This window comes from Cadophora gregata, assembly GCF_030347475.1.
Source record: "Cadophora gregata isolate MNR1 chromosome Unknown scaffold_14, whole genome shotgun sequence".
Lineage (NCBI taxonomy): Eukaryota > Fungi > Ascomycota > Leotiomycetes > Helotiales > Ploettnerulaceae > Cadophora > Cadophora gregata.
In genome coordinates, this window is record NW_026695937.1 from 274472 (window position 1) to 292453 (window position 17982).

Below are 17982 nucleotides of genomic sequence, written 5' to 3' on the forward strand. Positions count from 1 at the left end.
CGATGTTGTTTCTTTATTCCGTTATTACCGTCAAACAACTAGGAGATCTCCGACATTGAATTTTCTCCTCGTTGTTTCTTCTTTTCGATTCCGTGGGGATATCCAGGATCCAGTATTCCTTCCAGGAACTGCGCATTAATGTATTCCCTTGGACCATTCGGTGCTGAAACCCACGCAGCAGCCAGCTTTCAGCCGCATCAGACATGCGATACTTCTCCTATACTTTAATCAAGCTGATGCATTTGGGAGGAGCATTTCCTGATTTGCCTCTTGCGATTATCGCCAGTAGATTTACGATGAGATGAGTCTGGAAGCGGTCCATTCCCTCGCCAGGGTACACTGGGATGTCAACTGAATCATGCTCGGCATGGTCTCCGGACGATCCGTGCAGATCTTCATCTGTGGCTTGGAGCGGGGGTCTGTGTGCATCCAAATCAAGATGCAACGTCTTTGCACACGGCTACAGAAACTTCTTTTTTCGACATCAAGGCATCATCTTGGTTTTTTAGGTTTGACATTAATTACTGTGAAAGTTCTTGGACCGGGCCTACTGCGAAAATCCTGGAAAGCGTCCGAGGTTCGGGTTGCCCTACCCGGCAACTAACTCAAGTGAGTGGGGTTGGTTCACTGGTCGTAGGGGCTTCTGCTCACAACTGACCAGTCAGTATCTCAAAGTGACGGCCACAAATCGATGGTCAAGCCCTTAGATAGAGGCGAAAAGATTGCGCCGCGTGCCGCTTAAACTCAGAGTTCTCTCAGGTAAGGAAGTGAGCAGGCTGATCAATTGAATCCTCGGCATGAAGGCGACCATGGGGCAAATGCAATCGAGATTATGCCGAGGCCAGTCTTCGACCCCGACTGGGTTCTCACGATGTTTCTTTTTTGCCGCCGAGGCGTTGCGCATCACCAGAAATGCGTGGCATCCGCTCTCACTGGCGCGCTGTGATTGCGGGCTGGCTGCCATAGGATGAGCCTCTGCCAGTTGGGTGTCGTGACTCGGTCCTCCCTGTGCGCAGTGCTGGTATTGGGTGCAGGGCACATGTTTTTCGTCCAACCATCGCCTATCAGCTGCAGTGGACGTGCGTTTTCAGACGAAAACAATAATTCGCTAGGGAGCCATCCCTTTGATTGGTGTCATCCTACTGTCAACTAGCCCATGAACTATTTGCTCCACAGACGTTCGAGCTTCACGCTACTATTTGACGTCCATGTGGCTCACAGTACTAGCCCTATTTCTGGCCAGCCCGCCCCTTTTAGAGCGATCTACGGTGATATTTTGGATCATTCCCCAGGTCTGTAGTCGCGGGGAAAACTCTCGTCTTGTGCCACCAGGAAAGCTTTCTCGACCTCAACATTCTCTTCCAAGAACAAGACAAATCTTTGGAGATGACATAAGGCTTTCTGCCATTGAGCTTTAATACCCGTCCCGCCATGCGTGTCTCTCTTTTGCTCCCGGCCGCAGCCTTTTTTGGTGCCGCTTTGGCTGAGCTCGACTACGCGTTGTTGACCAAATTCCCAAGCTGTGCTGTAAGTGCTTTACGGCTTCCCAAATGGAACATCGTTAACACATATACCAGCTGAAATGTGCTACAACAGTAGTATTACCTAAGTGTAATATAACTGATTTGCCGAATTGTCTGTGTAAAAGCGACGACCTCCAATATGACATCTCCACGTGTGTAGTAGGGGCATGTAATGTCACGGACCAATATGGTACACTGCGAACTACCCACCTAAATTGTTTCCCAGGCACCGAAGCTAACTATGACCAGCTTCTTTGACGATTTTACAAGAAGGAGTATGCAAAGGGGTTCCAGTACCATCTCGTCAAGCAGAACTCCGCCGAGCAGCGATCATCCTGGCAGCCTTCACGTACCCGATTATAGTCCTACGTTTCATTTCAAGAGTCATAATAGCTCGCAAGGTGTGGTGGGATGATTGGACAATCTTGGCTTGTGTTGTGGGTACTTTCGATTGAATCAGCACGGACAACACGCTGATGGCATTTTTAGGTGTTCATGATACCCATGACAGTACTTCCGATCTATCGTACGTGCCCAAGGGAGCTCCATCTCGAATTCGAAACTGACAACAGTTAAGCTTCATCTGGTCTCGGATTAGGAAAACACTTCTACAATGTGCCGCCGGTAAACTTTGACATGCTCTTGAAGGTAGGGATACTTCTGGAATTGTGAGAGTCGGAGAACTGACAATACGATAGCTCTTTTATGCCGTGCAGCTCTTCTATGTTGTTGTTCAGACCCTCGCCAAGATGTCCATTCTTCTTCTCTATCTCCGGATCTTTCCAAGCCAGCGCTTTCGTCTCATTATCAAGATATCCATGGTATTCATGGTGTGCCATGGTACTGCCTTCTTCTTTGTCGTCGCCTTCCAGTGTATTCCCGTCCGCTCAATCTGGGACCGTGGGATCGCAGGACAATGCGTCAATTCCCAAGCTTTGATCTATGCCGGCGCAGGTTTCAGTATCTTTGAGGACTTTGCGATTATGCTCCTTCCAATCTTCGAGCTGAAGGGGTTGAATTTAAGTCGTAGGAAGAGAATTGCGCTGGGTTTCATGTTTGCTTTGGGGTCTTTGTGAGTTTTCTTTCCCACAAGCTTGAACATAGCGCTAATCAATCTCAGCGCTTGCATTACGAGTATTATCAGAATCAAGTACGTCACATCCTATGGTAACACAATCGATGAGACTTGTAAGTTCCAAGCCTCCCCAGCCAATATCCTCACTCATATTGAAAATAGGGAACTACGTCGACGTTGTCATTTGGTCATCGATCGAAACATTTACAGCTGTGATATGCGCTTGTTTGATGTGTATCCGTCCACTGATCATGAAATACATGCCTGGAGTATTCCCAACGACCATCAATTCTCGAAACAACACCAACAAAAGTTGGGGCCAGAAGATCGGGTCCCGCGGCCAGAATTCTCGAAACTTTGGTGGCGGCATCGAATTGTCTGGCGAAGACAGAGCAAAGCGGTCGAATCCAAGTTCGCAGACAGCCAGAAGTCAGATCACCGTTACCACGGAGAGCCGAGTTTCTTTTGAAGCCAAAAGGGCCTCCGAATACACGGCATTTACCCGCGAAATGGCCGACGATGCGACGATATCCAGCGAGTCACCACTAACGCATACAAAGCGGTAGGCCACCTGCACAATGCTGGAGGTATCCTTTCTAAACTATATGTTTCTTTCCCACTTCTCATACACTATCATCGGCGCGGCTTGGCGTGAGTTGAAAGCCCACGCGGTACATCATAGGATCCTGGTCCGCTTCTATAATTCATACTCCTGAACCATTCGTCTACCCCGATATTCGACACTGGCCGGACGTGGAATGCTGGGGATAGACTCTGGCGCTGATTTGATCCAAAGAACAAGTGCTCGTGTTCTTAAGTGCTCGTTCGAGGAGGAAGTAACTATATACGTTATCGTCGGTATGAGCCCTCTATTGAACAAGAACGCTCGACCATACTGCTCAAGACCTCTCGCTTGCCAGCTGCCATACTGCTCGTCTACCAGGTCGATAAATGTTTCGAATGTTCTGATTGGTTGAGGGCCCTGGGCAGCAGGAAATCCAGCATACATCCAGATTCGAGCTGACAGGTGGAGGATTCGGAGTTGGTTTATATAATCTTTGTCCTCTGTGGTTAGGAGAAACTTGGGATCTGCTATAATCGCCTCGAGCCTTGCGTGCCAGTGCGCAAGATGCGATATATGGGAAGTGACTTGAGTATCGAGGAACTGCCGACCAGAGACGTCACGTTTCCCATTCGACAGCAGCACAACGTCCAGACGAATCAAGCGAAGACCTTCCTTCGAAAGAGCCTCCATGGCCTTCCCCGCCGCTACCAAATCATCGAACTCGGACAGATCTACATCATCGCGGTCCTCGATTGGAACCGTCTCTTGCATCGCCTGCCCATCGAGGCTTATCCTGTTCATCAACTCTACTAAGTTCGCCTCCAACGAGCCTTCGCTCACATGCCTTCCAGCTCCATTCCTCCATCGACTAAATATCTCAAGTCCATATTGCAAGTGCCAGACCGCTCTCGCAAAATTACCACCAGACAGGAAGTTGAATACAACAAACAATGCACAGCTCGTCAGCGCAACTTCTTCACTCGCCGTGCCTGCCGCTAAATTACTCGCCAGAGCCGAAACCGCGGACTGATAATGTCTTTCCGCGAACTCCTTGCGGGCCCTGGATGAACTAGGGTGGAGCCGAGGATCGTCTGGGAGAGCCTCACGGAATAACTCGATGTTTTCATGGATGGTAGAGATGGCTATGATGGCGTGTCTGGTCGAGGGCTGCGAGTACGCTAGCTGTGGGAGTTGTAATGTCCAGAAAGGAGCAAGTAGCCAGCCGCCTAATACCGTGGCTGTCCGGCAGTGGAAATGGTCCAGGGCGCGGAGGTCGCAGCGTGGTAGATCCTGGTTGGTAGATGGATTCGATGGGATACCGGGATCATGCCTCGTGAATCTAGTATGGAGATTAATGGGTTTGGCAGTCGTGGGTGCAGGTGCCAGCGGAACGGGTGTTGACCGCTGAGGCACCTTTTTGGCTCGAGAAGATGGCAGCTTGTATCCATCACAGGTTCGTCCTGTGGATATACATTTGTTGCATTGCGGTTTAGCTTCTGCATTGGATGGAGTCAGTGGCTATATTTTCCATTTAGATAAGATCCGCAGGGACAATTCGTCTGTCCCGATTCAGGGTTTCCATTTCATATATTGAGAATATCAAAATATATATTTACCATCACATTTTATACGGCGTAATCTGTTGACTATTAGTTTTGTTCATATTCTAATAGTGATCTTGGACATGAGTGGTAGAGACAATGGACTGACTTGCACGTCACGCATCCGGTTCTCGTCTTCGGAGCTCCTTTCCTTCCTCTCTTCGGCTGCTCCACTAGAGTCGGGAGGCTTGCTTCCTCTGTAATCTCCTCCTCCCCCTGCTCGCTAACCATGATTTCTAAGATCAATTCCAACGCCAGCGACGATTCCAAGATCTTGAGTTTTTGCCGTTTCCCCTAAATCTCCCCCAGGTCCAAGCCAATCTGGTAGAGCCTCAGTAACAAAATCAACTTTAACTCAAGTTTCGGTTCCAAGCTTGGACGAATTTCTGTTATCGCTACGAGTAGCGAACTCTCCATCTATCTGTACACACAAATAAGACAGTCTCGAGATGTTGAAAACATGAGCGGCGTATGTTGTCAGCTTTTGATATCGCCTGGGCATCGGAAGAAGGCTTGGCGCGTAAACGTCAAGTATGGCCAGGCGCCAGCGGGTGGTAATTGTTGGTGGTGAGAGTTGGTCGTCCCCAAACAGATATCGCGGAAGATGTGCAAAGTTGAGAGAGCGATAGGGGCTGCGCTGTATCGAACCAAGTGGGAATCTGGGATCGAGGATGCTGCATGTCAGATGAGATGAGATCTCGGTGATCTGCGGCGGAAGAATAAGAGTGGAGACAATTGCTTTGTCAGCGAGATGTCAGGGGATTGACACTTTCCCAATGAAATTAGAAAATGGATTTCCTCGTTTAGTTGGTGTATGCAATGGTTGTGGTTGTATTTTCAGACTGGATATCCATTCATGTGACTGGAGGTTGAGGCCAGTGAAACGCTTGTCTTGACACTTGAAAAATAAATTTCTTGGGGCGAAACTACATCATGCTCTGCTGTATCTAAGAGACTTAACTGCTTGAGCACGGGAAAATTGTAAATAAAACTGCCGGTTATCAATCATTCAGGTCATTTAATTTTCACGAGATTTCTACTTGTGCTTGTTTATCTCCTCGGCAAAACCCTTTCTCGCTTTCCGGCCCTTCATGCAGCGCGAATGGAAGTAAACACCTCGGCATCTGTCACTCAAAAGTCTAACCCTTTGATGTTACACTATTTTGCTTCACTTCTTCCGTTACCTCTTCCATTACACGAACCCCCATTCTAGCTCAAGCCAGTACTTTCACCAACTCTGAGACTTTCTGCGGTCGCCGACCTGTGCTTAAGACGGCACAGTTACACGGATGTGTGGGTCCTTTCTAGAATTCGACGATCGGGAACACAATGATGAGATCTGGATGTTCTAGAATTACATTCAATACGTTTTTCGTTACATGTGAAATCTAGCTCGTTATGGGTATCCCGATTAATCGCCATGCCCACCCAACCCATGCAGCCATGTCCACCGTTTTACAACTCCGTCAAAATGCCGAATCAAAAACGTAGTGTCCCTGTTCAAAGATCAAAAATCAAAAACAAAACAGAAACTAGCAGTGAGAATATCACACCACATCCAGCTTTAAATGTACTGATGTGGAAGTGAGCTACTGTTATCCCCTCCCATTCTCGACTATGATTTCTCCCTGGGATAACCCTTGATGATGTTCAAGGGTGCAGGAACTTCTGTCACGTTAAGCTCAACAGGTGGTTTGATTTCTCTACCTTCGGTGGGTAGCTCGAAACGTGGCGACTGGAGGAAGCCAGACGCTAAAGGTGTCATGGGTACGGGTGTATTGAGCGTATCCTAGAGCCGTATCACTAGTTGGACACAAATTCGATGACACATCCGTGAATGTATTGACTTACACTGTACCGAACTGGTACTTTCTTCACAAACCCAACCGCCTTCGACGAATCTGCCCAGGCCATGACAATCGCCTCTTCATCCGGCAACTTCATAAAAGTCATCGCAAACGCATCTGATCTAGTCGTGAGTTCCTTCGACGTCGCGATCCGCTTGACCTCCATCGGACTCGCATTCAGATTTGAAATGTGATACAGATGCCCCTTGTCATTGACTATGGCCAACTCGCCACCGGTGGGCGAGAACGCGGCACACTGGATCCGGTTTCCGAGTTTGCCTTGATGCGTCGACGAATCTGACCTGATCTCACTTCGGTGTCCTCCTTGTGGCTGCACGAGCACTGGAACACCTGATTGCGTCCATGTGGAGATACAAACCAGATTCTCCTCGCCACAGACGCCTGAGCGGAAGATGGCTGAGGAGACACCATTATCTTCCGACTCATGGAGAGGAACCTGATATCTGCATGTAGTGAGTTCTTGTGATTCCTCGAACGGAAATCGCCATGCGTAGATCTGAATCGTGCCGTTCTTAGGGCTTCGTGTACTGGCAATGAGGACGAGTCCGTCACTTGAGAAGGAAAGAGTGTCGATTGGTGGGCACTGTCTACAGTCTCTGTGGTTGCGGCTGTGTAGTCGCTCTTCCCTCGGCTCTTCTGATTTCCCGGCGTTGAAGAAGCGTACAGTGCAGTTGTCAAAGCCGACAGCGACATGATTTTCTTTTGGGTCGATGCAGATACTGTGACACCAGGGTGAGGAGGGCATGCGGTACTCGATCATGGGCACTGATGGCTGGATTAGATCGACGATACGGAGCTGTGACTTTTGATTAGTTTACGGCCGCAGTCATGACACAATATTCTTACCGTGAGCTTTTGATCTCTCGTCCCAATTATGTAGGCCAAATGAACCTTCGTGACCGCCGCCAAGACGCAATTGCTCTCTGTCAATACAGCTCGACCAAGCAGTGGTGACGAGGCTCCTACATCCCATATGTTTATCGAAGCTTGGGTCCAGAAGAGTACATATGACGAATTCTGCGATATCGCGACGTTGATGTTCTTCCCACTTTTTCCACGCGATATCTTCGACGAGCTGACCAGATTCTTCAAAGATATCTCCTCGAGCTTTTGGGATTCCAGGGTCGTTGATGACAATGAACTCGAGTCTCCGGATGTTTTGGAAGACTCCTTTTTAGACGAGGTAAGCTTCGACCGCCATCTCGATTTGCTCTTCTCGGGTGGAGGGGCAGATGAAGTACTTCGACTTTTCTGTAACCGTTCCGGCTCGAATGAGACTGTTGATATTGAGTGAAGTCGTGATTGACTGCCCAATGCAGGAGGGCTAATACTTGGTGAAAGCGGTGCTATTACATCCCCAACATTTGATGGGGATTTCTGGGGAGGATCCGAGGTTCCAGGAGTAGTGTCGAAATAATTTGCCCCGTCGCTGGACGTTAATTCCTCGGATGGCGTGAGATCAGCGCGTTGTACTTCCAATCGCTTTCCGAGCCCAGGCGAATTAGGAGACATAAGAAATGTGTTTGCTGTAGGTCGCGATCTGTCTACAAACCTCGGATCTGGTATCTGAATGTGAGTGGGGGGAGAAGAAGATGATTCTGGCTCGCAGGAATTTCGCCTGCCTTCTCGAAGGATATTTCCATATCCTGGATGGAATGGCAGTCCTGTCTCAATTTTTGGGGAAGTCATTTGGAATTGTGTAGGTAAATGTCTTTCGACGTTGATAGTGTCTGCGTTCGACTCAAGAGGCTTGAGCAATTCCCATGAATCTCTCGCGAAATTTAGCTCTCGCATCATGGTTATCTCTTCACCACAAGCAAGGCATTTTGATTTTGGCGGCAGGACAATCTCTGCCGTGTCTCTTGAGCTAGGCTGCGGATGTGTCAGCTCTTTTTGTTCCTCCGAATACTTATCTATTCTCGAATGAGTGAAGTATTTCTATCCACTATTGATGAAAATAAACTTACAGTGTACATTACTCGGTCCGAATCTTTCAGCTGAGACTCTCCAACGACATGGCAAGCTTCACAGTTGAGGACGAAGACTTTCGGACGAGCAGCTCTAAACTTGCCTGTAGGATCATCAAGTAGTTCAACCCTTCTCGTAACTTCTGCTACGCTGTGCATCACCTCTCGATCACTGACTCTGTTGACAATCTGCCTATCGCTGAGCCTAGAACAAAGCTCATCTATCGCATCGATATCATGCTCATCCACCAACCCTTCTGATGAGCCTCTTCTCGTCAAAGACAGCGTATCCGGAAGAATGATTCGGAAAGTGTCACTGAAGTTCGCTATGAGGTCCACTTTAGATAAGTGCGAAGGTATTCGAATATTTTCGAGCGCATGTAAGACTGCATTTCGAGTCCTCGCTGATGAGGACTGAAGCCTCATATCTCGAGTTTCTCTATTCACCGCATATTGTACGGATGCTCCCACAACAAAATGCGATACATCCCGGAGCGCCATGAGCTGTGCCAGCCAGTTGCCGGGGAATCCATCTTGGGGCACGATATTCGCCACATACTGAGACGAAAGGCACTCAGGAAGAGGGTACTATTCAGCCAAATATTAGCTAGATCTTCTAAGCTTTATGAGACGCAGGAGCGTATTTTACCAATTCCGTGGCCAAGCTTGGTAAGTCGGATCTCATACGCGGGGGAAGAGCAAGTCCATTTGGCTCAGTTCGCAGCGAATCAGTTACTTCTTTGCATATTAAGAGCAAGAATGATTCAGGGCTGGGATAACTGTCAAAAACACGTTCTAGTGACCTGTGCACACGAGCAAAGCGGTCTCGTCGGTCTTTGGCTTTTTGGTTCGAGGGTATTTTTGGGTGTAGAGTGAGAACTCGTAGCGCGTTTAGAAGAAGCTCGGGCAGGTATTTGTCCCTCAACAGCCGAGCTTCCCACAGGCTTTCTCTTCCCTCAACAACCACCTGCAGTACGAATTCTATGCTCCGCAAAGTCACCTCCCAACTCGCGAGGAAGCCCAGATACCATCCAACTTGTTGATTCTCCGACGGCAGTGACAGTCGCTGGACATTGAAGATCGTGTTCAATTGCGCCAGTAGTGTGATGACCAGATTCTGGTACGTGTCCTTGTCGCTGTCGCAGTATATCTTCTCTAGTGAGAACTGCCCCAGCAGCTCCAGTATGATATTATCGATATCGCTTCGAAGTGACAGCAGTCTGTACGCGTTCGTAAGACGAGTGAACATGGACGATGAGGCTGGTCCGGCCATCGCAGCCAGCGACCCGGTGAGGTTTTGGAGTGCTGTGCTGCATAGAATGTTGTGCGATGATTGTCGCGCTGGGGGTGTTGTTGACGGTTGAATTAAGGTTATTGCACATATGGTTGGGATGATGATGATCTGGTGAGAATCTGGAGATGCGACCGTGAGCGTAGGAAAGCACCTGGACCTTATTTGATTGCAACGTTTGAAGAGGGGCAGAGTCGCAGCACAGTGACGAACACGACCAGGCAGACAGGCACAGTTTGGTTAGTGACCTGAGCTTTGGAGCCGCCTAAGAGGGACAAGAGACAGGGACAGCGACAGGGACAGCTCAGGCTCGACTCAGGATATTATGCAGTTCGGAGGGGTGGCTGACAGGGCTGCGAGAGTTTCGATTATGACTGGTTCTGGGCCCTGTCGGTGCTGTTACCAGGGACGGGCAGACACTTTGACATGGTTACACTTGGCGAAGCCTCGAGAAACTTTTACCCCGATCATTGCTACTTGGGACAGCTGTACGAGGGAACCAGCTGCATTTCTTTCGCAGCTTAGCCCTTTTGCGTATCTTACCACTCTCCTATGTGTACATTTCCTGTTGAATGAATCAAGGACTTCGCTGCTTAGTCGTTAGTGCTGAGAACTTTTTAAGGTTCAGATGAAGTCGTTATGTATAGATCACTTCATCAAACCCTGGGACAAGTCCCTGTGGTGTGGCTTTCCAGCTCCAATAACGTTGTGCCACCCAGCTGTTTCCGATGCCGTGAGCTAGGAGACTCTCCACATGCCAAGTCATGTTCACTTTCTCCTTTCCAACGGTATGGCCGCAGGACTTTGAAATCCCATTGGTCCTCGTTCGTCCAGCTGTCTATCCTTACCGGGCTGACTTACATTATCCCCCGTTTTGCTCTAGATCAGTAATTGGAAAGATGTACCGCGCCAATCTTTGTGTCGGGGGGAGTCAGGGTTGCCAGTCTTGCGGTACGTGACTATTTATGGTGCGATGTCGATTCGATGATTTACGGTTGGGCGCAACAGGGTGGGGGACCTGGTGCGACACGGCTGCAGGCATGCATTCCTTCACCTGATCTTTATTTGCATCAGGGTTGTGTTCATCTTCTCTTTTAGTGCCAGCGAGATAAGAGCCCAGAGCTGCACATGTCTATTGCTTTCAGATCTCGCTTGGATTTCTACGTCCTAAGTGCGAACGCCAATTCAAGATTTCATAGCCTCCTGTTGTGACAGCTCAATGTCAATGTCAACGTCAAACTCAACCATGGATCATGAGAAACCCGAAGTAGTCTCTCCAAGGGTCTTCGAGTACCTCAGTGAGGCCACCCGCTCGCCAGTTAGTCCTGATATCGAGTATCCTCGAACTCCGTCCATCGACGAACCAGGCAATGTTGATGAACGGAGAGACCCCAAGGGAGAGAGCGTATGGTATGCTTTTCTCCTAACATATGACATAGTCTCATGGCTGATGTTCTTGCAGGAGAGTACTAAAGGAGAGACACATTAACATGATAGCATTTTCTGGAACGATTGGAAATGGTCTATTTCTTGGCTGTGGAACTTCCCTTGCGGTCGCTGGGGCTGGTGGCTCCGTGCTTTCGTACATTCTGATGGGCACCGTCATATCCTCGATCATCTCATCTCTTTGTGAGATGACGGCTTTGATGCCAGTCAATGCACCAGTTATGGAGTTTCCAAGACGGTTTCTTGATCGCGGGGTAGGTTTCGCCGTCGGATGGATGTATTGGTAAGTCTCAGAAATCTGGGTATTTTACATTCCAGCCTAACATTCCGATTTCGCAGGTTTGCATACGCTGTGCTTGCTGCAGATGAGCTCGTTGCTGTTTCAAATACGATAAAATTCCGGTACGACGACGGGAGGACGTTCCTTAACTGGTCCACTGGGAACAACGTCGATAATGCTGTTTGGATTTCACTCTTTCTGGTGATTGTGATAGTGATCAACATGTTTCCAGTCAGGGTAAGGCAAAGTATCCAAATGGAGACGGTCAACGATACTCATCTCTTTTTGTAGGTCTTTGGCGAGCTTGAATATGTTTTCGGCTGTATTAAAATCACTTTCATTGTGATGCTCATTACTCTGATGCTCATCCTGGGTATCATGAAGCGTGAGTACGCTCTGACTTTGAAACGGATCATGATACTGACAGGGCTGAAAGCTCGAGCGGATGCATACTACACACAAACAATCGGGTCGAGATGTAGGTTATCCTGAACTTTGCTGTGGTCGCTTCGCTGATTTCAAAGTAGATTGGGACTCGCCTTATTCATTCTTCAACCCTACCTACCATGTGAAGGACGAGGACGGGAACCTCCAGCGAGACATACAAGGCGCCATCGGTACATTCCTTGCAATGTGGACGACAATCGTTCACGCAATCTTCGCATATGTCGGCATGGATATCATTGCTTCTACTGCTGCAGAGAGTAAATCTTTGGCAGATGCCGAGAGTATGAAGATGGGAGCTCGAAAGATCAACCTCCGAATCATCACGCTCTATGCACTTGCAATGCTAATGGTATCCTTCGTGGTTCCAAGAGATCATCCATTCATCAACGGGAAAGCCCAATCTGTTGGAGCTAAGTCACCATTCATCATCGCTGTTGTGGAAGCAGGAATCCCAGCCGCAGCCCACTTCTTCAACGCTGTCTTCGTATTCTCGTCATTTACATGCGCTATTAATTCTATGTATGTGGCATCTAGAGTCCTGCACACTCTAGCATTACAAGACCAGACCGGACCCGAATTCATTACTAGGAGGCTCCGAGCATGCAGATCTGGTGTTCCAATCCGGGCTGTCTTAGTGACGGCAGGAATGATGCTGATTGGATATATGGGGCGTACTGGAAATCCTGGAGAGGCGAGTAAAGATTCTGCTTCCCGGAAGTCAAGTGCTGATGGTCAAACAGAGATTGAGTGAACTCGCATCCAACTGCACAGTTACATTTTTGATCGTGTATGCCACTGTGTGCGGCACTTATCTGAGTTTCTTCAAAACGTTGGTTGAAATTTCTTCCGATTACGAATCACAAAGCTGATCTCTGGTGCTCTCAGACTCGAAGATGTCAAATTATATGGCAATACTTCTGAAGCCCAAGCTGCCATGTACGATCGCGACCATCCCAGATATCCGTACAAATCGCACGGCCAATGGCTTAAAGCAGCATACGGAATGGCCGCATGTACCATTCTTCTCATCTTCAATGGTATTGCCGCATTCTTAGATCATCCCTTTGATACACGCAGATTCATCGCCTCATACATCGGAGTAAGTATATACCGATCTGACCATTTTCTCTCCAGCCCACTGATTGGCATGGACTGACTTTGGTATCATCGTCGCAGATCCCCGTATTCCTCCTACTTATTCTAGGCTACAAGATCAAACGTCATGGACTCCACTTCAGTCAATGGGGGCCAGAACGCTCCAATGACCTGCGCAATACAATCCAAGCCTCCAGCGAGAAGCGAAAGGGGAAATTGGAGTTTACTGATAATGGATTCACGAAAGATAATGGACGCACATTCGTCAATTGGATTTGGGTGTGGCTGAAGTAATTATGCGAGAGCATGCAAGCCCTTCGGAGTGCCGAGTCAAGCCTAGCCAGCTGGTAGAGGGGTCGAGCAGCGAGCTGCCAGCGAAGCTTGAAAACCGAACAGTAGACTTGGGAGGTAACGTTGCGATGCCCAGTATATACCGAGTAATCTTTTATTCAATCCAAAAAGTCTTCAAATGGATATATCTGTACTGCAAGCCGACAACATGCATTATCTACATCGGAATATCGCGTCATTCACATGTTGCTTCCCGTAACCAAATCCTTCGGTCTAGTCTAACTGCCTCCACATCTCAGCCATCACATAAACGGCCCGCCAGCCCGTCGCCCCGTCTCATGCCAGATGAATGAAACTGATTCCGACACTCAAAAGAGCTTTTTGGCGACCAATTATTCTCAGAGATATCTGCCAAAGCCGTCAAACATGTCTCACAACGGTTGGCTTGCAGAACAGACAGTATTCCGTGTCGCGTGGTTATGAATCAAATCGTTGAAGAGGCTTGGGGCTGTGTGGTTAGAACCTTGTTTCTGCCCTATGACTTTGTTGGTGAAGCTCGTCCCGAGTACCTAATTGAGTGAGGAGCAGAGATATATTTCTGTCGTTGCATGCCAATCGATAAGCCTATATTTCGGCCTCGATCCCAGCGTTAAAAAGTAACCACTCTGCTGCCTCACCCAGCTCAACCCACCATCGGCGACACTAGGTGTTACTATACATATCTCCCTCTAGTTCTGCATCGCATTCTCCACAAACTTACGAAGATGCCTGTACATGCAGCAAAGCCCCTAAAACGAGCGAATCATATCTTACACCTCGTACCTGTTGTGTTATCTATTTAGGTTCTCACCATCCAACCCCTGCACGGGTATTCCCCAGACTAGGTAAATTCGTCCGATCATCGTGAGATCCTACTCGCTTGGGACGGAGGACTATTCAGCCTTATATGCGGCACAGCGGTGACAGCACAGAGACTTGGTACTTTTGTCGATGAGATGCGTGGGGACTGAACGACTCGGTAAGCGAGGGGCGGGGGTTGGATGTATGCCGAGGTGTCGTGTGCATCTGATGCCATAGCAAGGAAGAGCGTTGAGCGTGATAGAAGGATTTGAGAGGATGTTTTTTTTTACTTCTCTGCCACGGGACTTTTTTGAACGGCCAAGTTTAATATGCGCCGTTGCAAACGAAAGTCTTAGACTGAACAGTGTGGAGGCATGTCTCGGCTCTGATCAAACTGTGCAGCCTGATGTTTCACCGATATTTATGGGTATTCCCCGGACAACCAGATTCCTGGTTGATGGAAAGCGTGACTCGCTTGGCTTTTTTCAGGAGTGGAATCTAGCATATCCTCTGCCAGCAGTGCTTCAAAGGCTGCCTTACTGGAAAGCGACCGATTCGGCGTCTCGACTTCCAACACAATATCCTCATCGTTCCACCTTATGCTACAATAATTTCCAAATTTTTGGCAAGAAACGTTCTCTGCAGATGCTGGCCTGTCGCGCTGATGAGTGAATAGGGGGTGCAACTTGAACTTCCAAATCGACCGGAGATCGATTGAGACAAATCTTATCTGAGTAGAGCTCTTAACATAGTTCCACAAGATATCTGAAGATCCACAAGCAAAGATTATTCTCCAAAAGCCCATCAATCTCTCATGGGAATTGCATGGAAATGCCATTATCTCGGCAATCTCCCAATCTCCGAAATGTCAAAGCGGGCAGATCCGCATCTGGAGTTTGGATCGATCTCGCTTGACAAGCGAGATTCGCCCCCCGCCAAAAAGGGGGGCATGAACGAGCAAGATCACTGAACTGGGCTTCATCTCCGGGTGATAGTCGGAGAACGAAGCATTATCCGAAGAAATGGTTGCGCCACGCTGTCATCGAAGATTTGTCGCAAGGCATAAAAGTCTTTTATTCCTGTTGTTATTTTCGATGGAAATCTGGAATCGTCAACAGATCAGTTCCTCCCAGCAGTTCAGTCTCGCGAATATACTCGAGCGAAATCGCAGACCTTACAAGATAAACAGAAAGTTGCCAATATGAAGCTCTCTGTTCTTGGGACATCCAGCGTCCTCCTGACGTCTGCCGCTGCCATCCCTTTCTTGGTTGAACGGGTGACAGGGAATAATTCCTCCCTCTGACATACCACAGTATCGTCAACTGACAGAAATGATTAGTCAACACAACAGTCGGTATCCCCGAAGCTCTTTTCGACAACTTCAAGTACTTTGCGAATGCGACGGCCGCATCCTATTGCCCTACAAACGAGAACGCGACCTCTGGATCACTGATCACTTGCCCAGCTGGCGTTTGCCCACAAATTGAAGCTGATGGAGTAACTTCACTTGTTGGATTTGGAGGCTCGTATGACACCCATTGTCACTTTTTCAAAGGCTATGTTATCTAACGAAGAGTAGCAATGACTCTTCATTAACCAACATCAAAGGCTTTGTCGCACTCAACCCAGTCAAGTCCCTCATTATTGTCGCATTCGCAGGCTCTGGCAACACAATCCGCAACTGGCTTGCCAATTTCTCTTTCGTTCAGATCCCGTATACTCTCACTGGCTGTACAGCATGTACAGTTCACTCTGGCTTTATCAAAGGATGGCATGAACGACGCCCTGCCGTTCTGGATGCCGTCACGGCGGCTAAGGCAGCTCACCCTGAGTACACAGTGGTCGTAACCGGGCATAGCATCGGTGGAGCAGTTGGAACACTTGCTGGCGCTGAACTGAGAAGCATGGGTATCAATGCAGATGTGTACAGTTATGGCTCGCCACGAGTCGGGAATGCTGCATTCGCGAGTTTCGTGACTGCTCAGGAAGGTGTGAACTACAGAATGACGCATGAAAACGATCCAGTTCCACAGATCCCACCTACCTGGATTGGATACGAACATACTAGTGCTGAATACTGGCTCGCGAATGGTACGGCAACGACTGATGTGTATAAGAAGGAAGATGTGGTTGTTTGTGATGCATTGGGGAGCACGGACTGTAATGCTGGGACAGGGCTGATCCCGATTGCTGGAGATGCGCATAATCATTACTTGGGTGTTATTACTGCATGCCAGGGACCAGTTGAATGGTAGAATTGTATCAACAGTTGTTAGCTTAATCCACAATATTGGTCAGAATTCGCTCGAAGGCATTCGCACGCGAGGCATGGGAGCTGTGAAGAACTAAGAAAGTATCAATGACGGCCTTCAGTGTAGGGATCATTGCTCAGGTCGGTCCGGTCACTCTCGCTATCGTCAGCAAAATAGAGAGTATTCGCTCTTTGGCATCCTTCTGTTGAGCGGGCCGTTTGCACTTCACGTTTTCTCCCGTTGAAATGGGAAGTAAGCACTCAAACCCAGTACTGCCCAGCCACCGGAGTTCCAAGGCACACAAGATCTCGCGAATGACTCGGGGTGGTTGACTTGAGTGAACCACTACTGAACCTCTCTGAGTCTGCCATTGGCATACAATAGATCAGTCTGTTGGTATATTGAAAAGCCAGGCGCTGAAGGTGTGGTCTTCGTTATTCGTAAAACAGCAAAATGTTGAGTCGGCATTGTTGTAAGAGACCTAGTGGTTTCTAGCTCCATTTTTTTTTTTGGAAGGATCTTGGATCGTTAGCTGGAACCAAGGCTGCTGTTAGGCTGACGGTGGCTTAAATGCGCCGAGAAAACTTGTTGTCTTATCGCTCTGTCATTCTCTGTGTGTGGACTGAAGATGAAGAAAAAGAGGAAACGAGTGTGTCACACAAACCTAGACGGATTTAAGTTATACTTTCGCTTCAGGATTTGGGTGCGTGGCTTGGGCTCGGGTTCGCCAGTCAACAATTAGGGTATCTTAGGAACATTGCTCCACCGAGAGGATTCGACTACGGATGGTGTAAGTTCATTGTCCGTAGGATCTGAAGGTCGGTCTGCCCTGTGCCGTGTCAATTCATGGAGACGATTCTTGGCTTTGTGCGGCGTAAGTTGCGGCGCAGGAATCCAGGGTAGTTCACTCGATGGAAACTGAAGATAAGGTTTGCGGCTACGGCACGCACCGTGGAGATCAAAGGATTGTCTACTTCTGATTTGGTACTTCGACTAACTGTCGGTTTTCTTTACAGGGCCAAGGAGAGGAAGCGGGGTCAGGAAACAGGGACTCGGTGAGGTTTCTGATAACGACCATGTCAGATGAGCGAGAATGCTGATAAAAGTCGCCGAATTTCATACCAAAGGTATATTCATCTCTACAGATAGATTCAATTGATTTGAAGATTGGACCTGCCCATACTCACAACCTGCGCGAGCTTTTACTGTCGAGAACCAACCCTTTTCTCTAAGTATATGTAATAATACTCCCTGAATTCTGGGTCTGACCATGTCAAGTCTATTCCAAGGGAAGGCAATTTACTGCAAGCTCAGGTAGTGGAGAGAACCTATTTTCAAGGCCAAGGGTAAAGAGCATGCGAGAAAGTACATCTGGATTGCGCGAATTTCTCACTGAATGGTCTTGGCAGCTGCCAGCCGTGCTGGGCGTTCATCAAAGAGC

At 48.4% G+C, this 17982-nt stretch overlaps 5 protein-coding genes across 6 annotated transcripts; 3 read left to right on the top strand and 2 right to left on the bottom strand.

Moving 5' to 3' along the window:
- Positions 1–1431: 1431 nt before the first annotated feature.
- Positions 1432–3164, top strand: ONS95_004184 (uncharacterized protein; the record flags this gene model as incomplete). The annotated part of the gene is made up of 8 exons (XM_058497532.1): positions 1432–1527; positions 1578–1713; positions 1773–1960; positions 2013–2049; positions 2101–2171; positions 2222–2595; positions 2644–2711; positions 2761–3164. 8 exons carry the CDS (start codon positions 1432–1434, stop codon positions 3162–3164), a joined length of 1374 nt encoding a protein of 457 aa, XP_058352257.1.
- A 131-nt stretch (positions 3165–3295) lies between these two features.
- ONS95_004185 (uncharacterized protein) lies at positions 3296–4995 on the bottom strand (the record flags this gene model as incomplete). The annotated part of the gene is made up of 3 exons (XM_058497533.1): positions 3296–4659; positions 4780–4802; positions 4874–4995. The coding sequence occupies 3 exons, from the start codon at positions 4993–4995 to the stop codon at positions 3296–3298; spliced, it is 1509 nt and encodes a 502-aa protein (XP_058352258.1).
- Positions 4996–6067: 1072 nt separating this feature from the next.
- Positions 6068–10571, bottom strand: ONS95_004186 (uncharacterized protein). 2 transcript variants are annotated; one of them, XM_058497534.1, is made up of 5 exons: positions 9249–10571; positions 8600–9187; positions 7479–8504; positions 6616–7428; positions 6068–6553 (listed from the first exon to the last, which is right to left on the bottom strand). In XM_058497534.1, the coding sequence occupies exons 1-5, from the start codon at positions 9870–9872 to the stop codon at positions 6380–6382; spliced, it is 3225 nt and encodes a 1074-aa protein (XP_058352259.1). In that variant the 5' UTR covers positions 9873–10571; the 3' UTR covers positions 6068–6379. The 2 variants fall into 2 exon arrangements, with proteins under 2 accessions (XP_058352259.1, XP_058352260.1); XM_058497535.1 differs by having other exon boundaries at positions 6068–7428.
- A 538-nt stretch (positions 10572–11109) lies between these two features.
- On the top strand, positions 11110–13452 carry ONS95_004187 (uncharacterized protein; the record flags this gene model as incomplete). Its single annotated transcript, XM_058497536.1, has 9 exons — positions 11110–11300; positions 11353–11619; positions 11676–11853; positions 11908–12001; positions 12053–12094; positions 12144–12754; positions 12804–12892; positions 12949–13162; positions 13240–13452. 9 exons carry the CDS (start codon positions 11110–11112, stop codon positions 13450–13452), a joined length of 1899 nt encoding a protein of 632 aa, XP_058352261.1.
- Positions 13453–15620: 2168 nt separating this feature from the next.
- Positions 15621–16544, top strand: ONS95_004188 (uncharacterized protein; the record flags this gene model as incomplete). Its single annotated transcript, XM_058497537.1, is given in 3 exon segments — positions 15621–15627; positions 15641–15815; positions 15869–16544. 3 exon segments carry the CDS (start codon positions 15621–15623, stop codon positions 16542–16544), a joined length of 858 nt encoding a protein of 285 aa, XP_058352262.1.
- Between the last annotated feature and the right edge of the window lie 1438 nt (positions 16545–17982).

Excerpts from the sequence above, each read along its gene's own strand:
- ONS95_004186 (XM_058497534.1), bottom strand. The coding sequence starts at position 9,872 with ATGGCCGGACCAGCCTCATCGTCCATGTTCACTCGTCTTACGAACGCG. Across the intron at positions 9,188-9,248 it reads CAAGCTTGGCCACGGAATTG|TACCCTCTTCCTGAGTGCCT; the intron begins GTAAAATACGCT and ends TTGGCTGAATAG. Across the intron at positions 7,429-7,478 it reads CGAGAGATCAAAAGCTCACG|CTCCGTATCGTCGATCTAAT; the intron begins GTAAGAATATTG and ends CAAAAGTCACAG.